General features: G+C 42.9%; 1 protein-coding gene across 5 annotated transcripts in view; it reads left to right on the top strand.

The window, feature by feature from the left end:
* Positions 1-12,440, top strand: part of ncor2 (nuclear receptor corepressor 2) — a 108,120-nt gene that overhangs the window by 91,976 nt on the left and 3,704 nt on the right. For 3 of the 5 annotated variants that reach the window (XM_049579067.1, XM_049579068.1, XM_049579066.1), the window contains 11 exons: positions 325-576; positions 4,067-4,219; positions 4,325-4,609; positions 4,766-4,952; positions 5,053-5,546; positions 8,133-8,263; positions 8,436-8,614; positions 8,802-8,936; positions 9,980-10,122; positions 10,245-10,298; positions 11,540-11,743. In XM_049579067.1, the coding sequence (XP_049435024.1) occupies positions 325-576; positions 4,067-4,219; positions 4,325-4,609; positions 4,766-4,952; positions 5,053-5,546; positions 8,133-8,263; positions 8,436-8,614; positions 8,802-8,936; positions 9,980-10,122; positions 10,245-10,298; positions 11,540-11,743 (2,217 nt within the window). The remainder of the gene's footprint in view (positions 1-324; positions 577-4,066; positions 4,220-4,324; positions 4,610-4,765; positions 4,953-5,052; positions 5,547-8,132; positions 8,264-8,435; positions 8,615-8,801; positions 8,937-9,979; positions 10,123-10,244; positions 10,299-11,539; positions 11,744-12,440) is intronic. The other 2 variants (XM_049579069.1, XM_049579070.1) reach the window with 2 other exon arrangements.

Below are 12,440 nucleotides of genomic sequence, written 5' to 3'. Positions count from 1 at the left end.
TAAAACGAGGCTCGGGTCAGACTTGCTGGGAGTTATGCAAGGTCACAAAAATCCATCACAAAATGCAGCCTGGCCTTTGACTTAGACTTTTGTGTTGGTGCAGTGAGAGTGCTGTTGTACAATCAGACAAGTGAAACAAAATAGTAGAGGGAGGAATGTCACAGTCTCTATACGCCCACACAGACCTGACAAGATGTCTGATGAAGAAATATTAATATTAATATATTATAAGAGTATTTGTGTGGCGTGTAATAATTTTGATTTGTTGTTCAGTTCAATGTAAATGACATTTCCTGACAGATGTTACCCACTCTTCATACACAGCGGCCTACTACTTGCCTCGCCACCTAGCGCCCAACCCAGCATACCCTCATCCCTACCCCTACCTCATCCGCGGCTTTCCCGACACTGCAGCCCTGGATAACCGCCAGACGCTGCTAAATGACTACATCACGTCCCAGCAGATGCACCAGTGGCCTGCAGCTGCTGCAATGGCTGCCCAGCGCTCAGACCTGCTGAGGGGCCTTACTCCACGAGACCAGCCCCTTCCTATGCCCTACTCTGCAGCCCCACGTGGTAAGGCTAACTAACTTGACAACACTCATTTTGACTAATATTTCTTAGTCAAAAGAGGTTGTCTTAGGTTGTGTTCACATCAGCTTTTAGAGATGTTTGGCAAACTGAAAGTCTGTTTGCAGTGGAACAACTGTAAACTCAAGTGTGCTGTACTGACACATGAAGCATGATGAGAGCTCTTACCCTTTACTAAACAACAGCAGGGTTCATGTTTCCTGAATTTCATTCAATAATAGCATCACTGAAACTGAAATATGAAGAGGTGCAGTGCTGTTAATGGCCTACTTAAACCTTGTATCTCACACTGCAACTCAGGTGGATAATATATTCACAAGGATTTCTATATTGCATCATCATTTTTTCTTAAAAGTCTGTCCTTTCTTCCTCGACAAGGGGCTTCTGTCCACAGTAAATGAGGAGTTCATTCCTCACTTGGCTGTTTAGATTCTCAGCTTCATGCTCTCTTTTTCTCTTCTTCAATGCTGGTTTCTGAATTGAGGAGTGAGTCCAGTAAAGAGACAGAAGATATAGATTCAGCAGCTGTAGTAATGGTGCCGTGGTTTGCAAACTGGTTTCCTCCAGGGCAGTGGAGTGGATCATTGTGTTTGGGGTTATTTCTGAGAGAGAAGTTTCTCTCTTCCATCACTGCCGCAGCTGCTCTGTGGCACTTAGAAGCCTGCGCAAGAGCTATCTCGAAGGCAGCGCTCTGGGTGCACTTCAATACCCCATTCAGAAATAGAGGCACTGCTGAGACTGTTATGTATTTCTCTCCGCTCATGAAGATAGTGGCACATTCAGAAGCCTTAAGGGCTGTGGGAAGCTCTCCCAGCAGGCTCCACCAGTCTGGTTTAAAATCCAAGAATCTTTTGCCCCTCTTAGTGACAGAGGAGTTGAACAGTGTCACTGTTACAGGCCACCTTTGCTTGAGCAGTTGGTTGTAGAGCATGTCTTTCCACCTTGTGCTTATGTCTTGAACAAGCCTGTGCTCAGGTGGGGTCATTTGTTGCTGTTTCTCTCAGAGCTTGTTGAAGGCCAGCTTGCTTTTTATGCCTCCGTGCCCACGATAGCTGTGGCCTGCGGCATTATGTTTCTGGGTTTTCCTTGTGGATGATATATCTTAAGAATGCCTCGAGGGAATTTCTTCAAATTTGACACAAAGGTTGACTTGGACGAAATGATAAGATTTTGGTGGTTAAGGGTCAAGGTCACTGTTATCTTGCATCTGTCTGATTCTCTTGATAACAATATCTCATAAACACCGTAAGGAAATTTGTTTGACACAGATGTCCACTTGGACTGAAGAATTTTTTTTTGGTCAGAGGTCACTGTGACCTCACAAAATATGTTTTTGGCCTTAACTCAAGAATTCATGTGCTAATTATTACAAAACTTCACACAAATGTCAAGGACAAACTGATGAAGTGGTGACATTTTATATCCAAAAAGTCATTATTATTATTCAATGTCATATCTCAGGAACAGAAGGGGAAGTATTTGATCTTTTTTTTTTTTTTTTTTTTTTTTTTTTTTGATACTTCATTGGTGACACTCATCTTGGGTGCCCACCTTGAAACTGTGCTGATTGAATAGATCTTCTGTGCTGTTAGGGGACATTGGGTGTGAAGAATCCATGTTTTCATAGACGTGGATGTAAACTGTGTAAGAAATCTGACTGTTGGGCTGAGGCATACAACCACAGGGCAGTAATTCCAGTTTTAAAATGTTCCACACGTTTTTTTGCAGCCCCAATAGGTCTTCCAATATTTGGTGCCTCAAAGCAGAATTTATCACGAGTTGCAAGGTATGGCCAGTGCAGTGCACAGAGGAATACACATGCTTCTGCTACAATATGTTTGCTGCAGCCATAAAATTATCACTATTGTCGTGCACATTGGTGATAATTTTCCTAGAAAGAATTTCAAACCTGGCTCCGACCTCCTCTAACCACTCTGTGATATTGGATGCTGCCAGTCTGTCCTGCAGTGGTATGGTGGTAAGGGATACTGACACCATGTCCCAATCATCTTTGATGTAATGGCATGTGATGCCAAGGCTGGCTCCAGTGGCTACACTCGTCCATACATCAGTGGTGACAGCAGTTTTGCTGTTGTTGGCTTCCATTGCAATCTTCACTTTCTGGAATGTCTCGTGATATTTTCTTGGTTGAGTAAAATTGGTCCTTGAGGAAAAAGTGAAACCAGACTGGAGAGTGTTGGTCATTGTTCTGAAGCCATCATCTTCAACCAATGAGAGTTGCCTCATGTCAGTGACAAGCATGTTAGTGACATTATCGGTCAAACAGTTGCTTGTTATTGTATGTATAGCAAGTTTTTTTTCCTAAATGAGAGACAGTATGAGTAAGCATAGCAGCACAGTTTACATAAAACTCAAGACGTGTTGTTATTTTAGTTTATAGTTGCTAGCTACCTCAGATCTCTTAGCTCCGTTGTTTATTAGCTTGCTCGGCTAATGTTGGCTAATGTTCCCAACTCTGCTCTACCACCACCACTGACATGAGATGTCATGCAATATTTAATTTGAGGTGCTCCTGTACTATAGATGATTTTGGTCAAACTGTTTTTTCCGGCTCCACTATGTGTCAAGTGTTTCAAATGTTTTAATAATCAGATCTTACCAATTTCATACACTCGTTGTTGTAGCTCTGATATTGAATTCTTTTGTATGTGGCAATTGTCACTATGTTTTGGTATCTTTAGTTTGGTCAGATTTTTTTGTTATGTTACATGCCAAGCTGTGGTTGTATTTGTCTGGCTCACGCAAGTTGTGGGCAACCATTAAAGTTAAGGTAAAGGTAAGTAGAAGCTGCTGGAGAAAGAAACATTATGAAATATCTGTCGGTTGGTTGCCGTCACTGTCTGGAGTCATTTTCATTTATACTGGTAAAACATCAGATACATCTTACTCACACGTACCATCCATTTGTCCTTACAAAAATGGAATGCAAAAAAGTTGAATTACATTTAAATTGCTGAAATGTTAATATCATTAAGAATCGATGAAGGATCAGTGAGTGAGTTTCGGTTTCAGTATAATGTAATGAAGGAGCAAAGAATTGCACATTTTTACAGGAACACGTCTTGGAGCATTCTTAGTAACTTTGTCGTGAAGCGCTCACTAAAGCAGAGTCTAATTAGATCCAACACTATTCTCTCATTTTATTGCTCTGTAATCATTTACTTGTGTTTTGAATCAGGTGTAAATACTTGCCTGTTAGTCAATCCATTATTTATTTTAACCTGAAGCTCATTTTTTTTAGTATTTAGTTAAAAGACACAAGCCATGCTTTTCTTTTCCTTGCATTATAACACAACCTTTTAAACCCTCAAACCAAGCTGAACGATAAGTTGTGATGTGGACCAACATGAGAACACACGTGTCAGGCTTTATTTATTTCTCATCCTCCCAACCAAAATATTTGCCAACCAGCTATCAGGGTTTTCTTTACCCCTCTCTTCTTTCTGTCCCCTAGGGATCATCGATCTTTCTCAGGTGCCACACTTACCTGTCCTGGTCCCTCCCTCTGCAGGGGCAGCCGGCTCCACAATGGATCGCATCACCTACATCCCGGGGGGAAGCACCACCTTCCCTGGCAGGCCTTACACCACCTCCCCCATCTCACCTGGTACGATTAATTGTACAGAAGCAGATTCACGTACAGATTGAACATGTTGCACTCTTATTGTTTTTAATAATCTTTTTTTTTTCCTCTTTACCCTTTTCTCTGCAGTTGGGTCCTCGCACATAAACAAAATGCAAGGCGCATCCTCAGAGCGCGAGCGTGAAAGAGACCGTGAACGTGACAGAGAGAGGGAGAGGGACCGGGAGAGAGACAGGGAGCGGGAGAGAGAGAGGGAGCGTGAACGTGACCGAGAGAGAGACCGGGAAAGAGAACGGGAGAGAGACCGTGAAAGGGAAAGGGACCGGGACAGAGAGCGAGACAGAGACAGAGAGCGTGACAGAGAGAAGGGCGGGTCTCTTGGAAACGTAGAGCATGCCCCCATCTGGCGACCAGGTATGGAGCAGATTGTTGTTTTCATTTTTAATTTAACATACTGGCTGCATAAATCTGGTGACAGGAAAGAATGAGTTTTTTGTTGTTGTTGTTGTTGTTTTGTTTTTTTTTGTTTGGGGTTTTTTTTAATAAAATGAGTCTGTTTTTGTCCCTCAGGTACAGAGCACAGCTTGGCAAGCAGTAGTAACAGTAGTGTGAGACCTTCCTCCCAGCCGTATAGCCACCAGCACTCCCCAGTGTCCCCTCGCACCCAGGAGAACGTGCAGCAGAGGCCAAGCGTCCTGCACAACACTGGGGGCAAGAGCCTTTCTGTCAGCGAACACTCCAGCTCATCCGTGTTTCGGTAAACTGCATTATAGTTGTGGGACAACACAGATATATTTTCCTGTCCTTTCACAGCAAGGAGATCTTGTTTACTAAGCATGTTTTGTTTGGCTTGCCAGGTCCATGACCTCAGGGCAGGCCCGCTACCAAGGTTACCCTGGCCACCTCCAAAGGACAGGTGTGCCCCCTGAGGCCTACCCACCTGCCATGGACTCAAGGGTAGCCAAAGAGCAGAGTGGCGACGGAGGCAAAAACAGGGGCGGTCTACCCAAGCACGTGCAGGACCACGGGCCTTCCAGTAAATCTGACCCCAAGCTGTCCTGCCCCAGCCCAGGAGGAATGTACCCTGGTTCCTACCCCTCGGTTTCAGGTCGGCCCCAGCACCTGCTGCCTCCCCAGTCGGATATCCCTCCTGGCCGTGGAGAAAGCGGTACACCTAGTAGGGAAAAGACTCAAAACAAACCGATGTCCATTCAGGAACAAGAGCTCCGAGCACTCGGTAAGACCACCATGACTGCGGCCAACTTCATAAACGCGATTATTATGCGTCAAATTTCTTGTGAAACGGGGATGGCAGAGACGGGCTCGCTTGTTGCCAGCAGCGCCACTGATGGTAAGACGCTCTGGATCCCAGGGTCCCCCTCATCACCCAGACCCTTCCCCGTCAGTCTGTGGCCTATTGCACGCTGTGGTGGTTGGCATTATCAAATCAGCCCAATTCATTTACATTTTTTTTCCTTCAATGCTATACTTTTTTGCTTTTTTTCCAGTTTTATTATTAGTTTTTCTTCACAGACTTAAAGACCACCAAGGCTGCCCTCTGGAAAACTAAACATCTAGCCTGTCCAATTGGGCCTGGCTGGCTGAGATTAAATGAAAAGAGGCAGTTTACTCTGATACAGCATTGATAAAATCTTAATGTCTAATTTTCCATGAAGAAGATCCGAGGTGTCCTTTAAGGTGTCATTTAAAGATAGCTAAAGATGGTGGGACATGATGGCAGAACATCCTTTGCTGCTTATTTTCATTTTCTTTTCGTAGAGGATGTGACTTGAATTTAACATGTGGCACCCCTCCTCCCTCCCATTCGGCTGCTTACTTTAAACAGAATATTTCACCACATGCAAGTGAGCATGACAAGAATATTTAGACACTTGAAAAGGCATTTCACTGCAGGAGGCTTTTATATCCTATGTTAAATGAGACATGCAGTGGCTCTCCTTCACTACTGCATGTCTCTTCTGTAGATACTCATAGAGCTATTTGACAATGACCACGTGTAACCCAGATGACTAAAGGGGAATAGAGAATTGGTGTGACGGTCCCTTTCATTAAACATTGAAAGCCCCACCAACCACCAAACAGACTCCTGGGGTCCCAAAGAGCACCGGTGTTGCACAGAAGGAGGGTGGGGCAGGGGAAGGGATGTGGAAAAGACTTCAGCCATCCAGGGGGAGGGGGGTACTGCAGCTTCTGCCCCCCAAATCTCTGCATGTTCCTTTTTTATGGCTCACTGTAATTTACACTGATCTGTTTTTTTTCCCTTTGTTAATTTTTTTCCACACATGCCAAAGCTCAACACATCTTTGTCAATCAAGCCTCTGGGAGTTTGTCCGTCATTTGGAATGTGATTTTGTTTTTGTTGTTTTCTGCCGTAGAGCAATGTGTCACATGTGTATATATTACAAGCCTGTGGGGCAAGTGACAACTGCATGCTGAGTTCAAATGAGTGTTGTGGGTCAAAAAAAAAAACAACTCTTGTATGTACAGAAGTCAACAGGAAGCATGCTGCTCTAAACAGACAAGACTGCCAGACAGACTAATGCTGCATTCACATAAAATCAGGCAGACGGTAGACGGCAAACCGGATGTCACTTTAGTGGACATGAGTAGGTGAGGCAGGCGGATAGTAAAAGCAACAGTAACTGTAGACAGCATTGCTGTTCAAAGTTAAAATATTTTAGCTTTTCCATCCTCCATGATGGGATTTACAACCAGGATGTAACATAGCTCCTTTATACAAGGAGATAACCCAGGCAATCTGGGCAGTTATTGGACATTACTAAAATAATTACATGAAATACTAAATATGAAATAATTTTCGTCAATATATTTTATTCCATTGTTTGTAAACAATACAGCATCACCATTGCAACATATCATCTTGCATGTTTCATTTTACCTTCCTGCCATTCTGTCAGGCTTGTTTGTTTGTTTTTCCTGTGCTGCTGAAATGTGTATTCAGTCTGCTGTCTACTGTCTGCCTGACTCTGTGTGAACGCAGCATTATTGATATCATCACATTGATGTTGGCATGCATTCACAAACTAGTAGACAGGACCACAAGGGAAATGCAGGCTATTGTAAGCCTTTGTTGAAATGAATCCAGGCGTTGCTAGCTAACAACTAAAACCACAGCATCCTGTCCCTTTAGGGGACTCGTCCTCTCTGGGAGTCCATACAGTCAGTCCTGCCTCCTGTGCTCAACTTACATCATCCTCTCCTGAGATAAATACTGTAGTGCAAGAGTTGTGTAAGAAAACATAGTGGGACATGATGCACAAGAGGGAAATGGCTTGAAATAGGCTTGCGAGCTTCCACTATGGTTCAACAATAATTTCATATACTCATGGCTAAGCATTAATTGATCCATCTTGAGTTAAGTGTTGTGTTCTTAGTATTCATAGAATACAGTAAATACATTTCTATTCTTCTTGTCTCCAAGACATTACAAAAAAAAAAAAAAAAAAAAAGTTTAATGCGGAAACATGGTCTGGAGTACATCGGTTATAAGGTGACTTTCTGTGACTTCTTCATTTTTGAGTCACTGATGCAAAACCAGTCAATTTTAGCATCATTTCTGGTCAATGCTTGGTCTGTATGCAAAGAGCTCATTATAAATAATTGAGAGATCTGAAGTAGCTTGTCACACACACCGTCACATGGTATTTTCATAGGAAATCTTGTCCTTTGAGCTTTCATGTACAGATGCTACATGAAATGTTTAAATTGCACATCTACCACAAGTCCTGATGGATGGTCAGACATTTCTGAATTATGCATGATCTCATTAGCACATTTTTAGGGCTTACATTTTGTCTCCAAGGACTAAAAATGGGACTAACTTTTACCCATGTGTGGATGTGACTTTTGCCTCTGTGTGTGCGTGCATGGGTGTACATGTGTGTCTGTTCAACAGCTCAACAGAAGATGGAGCCACACAGTCTGTACCGTCCTCCGTCTGAGGAGAGACTGTCTCCAGGCCAACAGCCCCCATCCCCCTGTGTTAAAGGCAGCCAGAGGGTGGTCACCCTGGCACAGCACATCAGTGTAAGTTCACTCACCAACTGCACCTCAAATGGCAAAAAAGGCACAATAACATAACAATATTCATATCTTCAAATTTATGTGGAACGTTTCTTAGCGGGTTTTAAATTGCTGAACGGTGTATGCCAGACAATGTTGTCTCATTTCTTACATGCATATATCTTTACATAAACAGGAGGTGATAACTAAAGACTATACCAGACAGAGCCAGCAGCAACAGCAAAGCTACCACGGCTCTCCTGTCCTGGACTTGACCCGTCCACCCAGTGCCTCCCAGCCCCCGCCCACCTCACAGGAGTCTGCGCAAGGGTCCCGATATCAAGAGGGCCTCGGTGGGGAACGCAACAGAGACCGGTAGGGATCACTGTCAAACATGATTGCTCTGGAAAAACTGAAATACTGTTAAATGTATTGGGCACTGTCTGCCATGTATGCCTTCACCCTTTGTTACTTTTGTTCATTATTTCAACAATTCACAAATGATTCCTTGATTTGGATCAACGTCATTCATGCTGTAACTCTGTCTTTGAATTCTCTGCAGGTCTCCTCCTCAGGCAAAGACATCACCTGTCAGTGTGTCAAATGACGGCATTGAACCAGTGTCTCCTGCTGGGGCCGGCTCTGAACCCGAGGTCCAGGGAGGGGCCTCCTACTCCAGCGAGCAGGGAGAGCAAGGGTAACAGCTCACATTGATCTCAACAGACACGGCTTGTTGCAAATATGTTTTGTTGCTTGTATAACTTGGCTGAAGTACGTGAAAGCCGACTCAAGCTTAATACATATAACCAAACTATGTAGTAAATGTTCATTTTATGATAGATATAGCTTGTATAATATTTGAATTAGCAGCAACTAAAGATTTTTTTCCATAGTCAAATATTAAATGATACAAGGCAGGCAAACATCTGTCAACAACAAGCAGACTATTTACACATAAATAACAGCTCCACCTTGAGATGAGATTCACCCTCACACAATAAAAGGTTGAGACATCTCCTCTATGTTGCGTGGAGGTTGAAGATAGAGGTATTGGGCTTTCAGAGAATGTTGGTGGGCGCCAGTTATCAGGTGGGCAAATTGTCCCTCTATGTTTACTTTTGGAATTTTGGTGTTCAGGCAGCTGCACAATTAATCAAAATATTATCAAAATCGCTACTTAACTGAGTGCAATTTCCAAATCACAGAGCTGCATTTTTTTTGACAAATGTAAGAAGTAAATGTAAGCTGTCCCAGTTTTGAGAATTGTTCACGACTGAGGGGTTTCAATTTACCAGCCAGTTGATGCTCCAACCCTCATCTATGGTCTTGAACCTTGTGTGGTCACAGAAAGAATTAGATTGCAAATATAAGCAACAACAATTAGACAATGTTATCTGCGATCTAATTTTAGGGTGTCATGGTTTACACTGTGTGACAGGATGAGGCGCTCAAATACTTAACAATAATACTTTATTAATTACAACATTTGTTCGGTCATTGTTGCAGCTCTACAAATAATTGTTGGTAATTGCTTGCAAAGTGCTGCTCAGACATGCCAGTTACCACATTTACATGCACGCAAAAGCAGGACTCATCTTTAAAGAAAGACACTGTCTACAGATATTTACATTCCAACAGTTTGCTTCTAAACATCCAAACTACACTAAGTATATTATGGTAGTGTCACAGGGCTTGGTTTATGTGTGTGCGTTAACCTGCCTCTACTTTCCCCTCCTGCAGAATGGGCTCATGCTCCCCTCCCAATGCCTCTCAGCCTCCAGCTTTCTTCACCAAGTTGACTGAGAGCACCTCCGCTATCGTGAGGTCAAAGAAACAAGAGATGATCAAGAAGTTGACAGTGGTGGGAAATGAGGGTGATTTCAGTAAGTCTGACCTCAGCACAGGCATGAGTGCACAATTAAAAATTGTTATCAGAAGAAAACCTTGCACGTGTTTTAATAAAGAGCACATAGTTTAAAAAAATAACCCCTGTTCCCACTTTCAGATGCTGGTCAGCCAGGAACAGAGATTTTCAATATGCCGGCGTCTACAACTGCAGGTAAACTTTGTAAATCTCATCAATTATTAAACTGATCAAAGTGAGACAACAGCCTCTCATAGTGGATCTATGTTGAGGGTCAACACACACATGCATACTGTTGTTATGGAGAGTTACTGTGATAGTGGCTTCATGGAAGGATTGTTAAGCCTCCAAGTCATTCTCCAAACAAAAATAACTTTGGCAAGTTTTCAGTGCTGTACCAACTTCTGTGAAATACAGCAAAATGAGTCACTGCCAGTGTACAAGCTGCAGCTGTCTGTTTATTTAATGAAGAGGCTGACATAACAAAACTGGAAATACATCATTCACATGACAATATATTAGTAATAACATGTTGACCAACTGCAAGCAGCAGTGTTTTGAGTGAGAGGAAAATGACAGTGAGAAAGTTTTAAATTGGTGTCAGTTCAGTTTCATTTGGGTGGCAACATGCCGTTGTACCTTTGTGAACAGGTACATTTTGATTTAGATTCAAGTACACTGCTGTCCAAAGCCCCAACATCAAAACCTGGACTTAACATGAGGAATTGTTCTGTAGTAGAGCAGTGCTTTGTTCTACCTAAGCACTTCTTACAACTGGCTTTAGCAAACTGCGGCATTTTCAAATACCCAGGCAAGGTAGCAGTTTTCCACATCCCCACCCAGATCCTGAACATTGCTTTCTCTTAGCAAACTAACCTTTTGTCTTCTCTATCCAACTGCTCGTTATCACACTAGAGCTGTTGTGAAACTCGTAATCGTACAAGGTCCTGTGGTGGTGTGAAAGGTGGCGTTTACCCAGGAAATTAACTTGACCTGTGTCCCCAGATGACACAGACAAGCAAATTGTTGGGGCACTTACGACATAAGATGCTTGAGAGAGGCCTTAAGAGAAATTCATCCCCTCCTCAACCCTGTCATCCTCTGGGCAGCCTGAAGGAACCACTAACCTACAGGATTCAGTTCCCACAGATAGACTAAAATATGAAGGCAGCAAGAATACAACAAACCTGTCCTGACTGAAGATGTGTCACAGCTCTGTTTTCTTTCTGCTCTTTCTGCCTCTGTTTTGTCTCTTCATTGCTTATCTTCCTTTTGATAAAATTCAATGCTGTGGTTCTGTGACTGTCATTATTCTTCTTCCTCTTCTTGTTGTTGCATCATTGGTTTTATTCCCTCTCTTTTTGCATGTGATTGCACTCTCTGTACGTGCATTCTGTTTCTCTCTCAAACTTGTTTATCACTCCTTCCTTTCACAGGACCTGTGAGTGTCCGCTGCCACCCAGCTCCAGAGACACCTGGTAACTCAATAGGCCTGGAGGCCATCATAAGGAAGGCCTTAATGGGCAAATACGATGAGTCTGAGGAACGCTCTCCATCCAACGCTGCGAACCCGATAGCTGCTGCTGTGTCTGCTGGTATGCCTGCAGCTGACGGACGTGTTGAAGACTTTTTCTCACAAGGTGCGACATACTCAGACACTTCTACTTTATCGGGTTTCTTCACCCCAATATAGTCTGTAATGTGCAGTGTCCTGAGGTACAATTTAAGGCTTTCACTGTAAACTTCATCTCACTCTCCAGGTTTGCGCCAAGCTTTGTATCAGATCTTTTAGTTTCCTACAACTGACCTGAGATCATCAGGCAGGGGTCTCTTGGCAGTTTAAGACCGAAACATATCTGTGCCTTTTCTTTTTCAGCACCATCATCTGCCTGAGGAAATGTTTTTCTACTTTATTCCACTATATTCAGTGAGAGCCTGTTTAATAATTAGGCTTGTATGCTTGTTACCTCCGCCAACGAGGTTAGGTTTTCGGTTTGGTTTGGTTTGGTTTGGTTTGTTTACCAGCAGGATTACAGAAAAGCTACTGGCACAATATTCATGAAACTTGGTGAAAGGGTGTAGCATGGGCTAAGAGAGAACCCATTAAAATTTGCAATGGTTTGGTATCACAGATTTACAAATTATTTTTCACTTTTGCTCAAATACTGAGATAGGGCATTTGGCCTTGGCAGAATAAATGTCACACATTTTAAAATCTAGTAGATGGTAGTAAAGGTCAGTAGTAACAAAACATAGCCAAGAAGAAAGAAGTGTAATGACTCCTCTAGGATACACATGTAGTTGCTCAAACTTGCCGATGTGGAGCTTCTACTAGTT

This window comes from Epinephelus fuscoguttatus, linkage group LG6 (assembly GCF_011397635.1).
Source record: "Epinephelus fuscoguttatus linkage group LG6, E.fuscoguttatus.final_Chr_v1".
In the NCBI taxonomy this organism is placed as follows: Eukaryota; Metazoa; Chordata; class Actinopteri; order Perciformes; family Serranidae; genus Epinephelus; species Epinephelus fuscoguttatus.
This window is presented reverse-complemented; position numbering and strand designations above follow the sequence as displayed.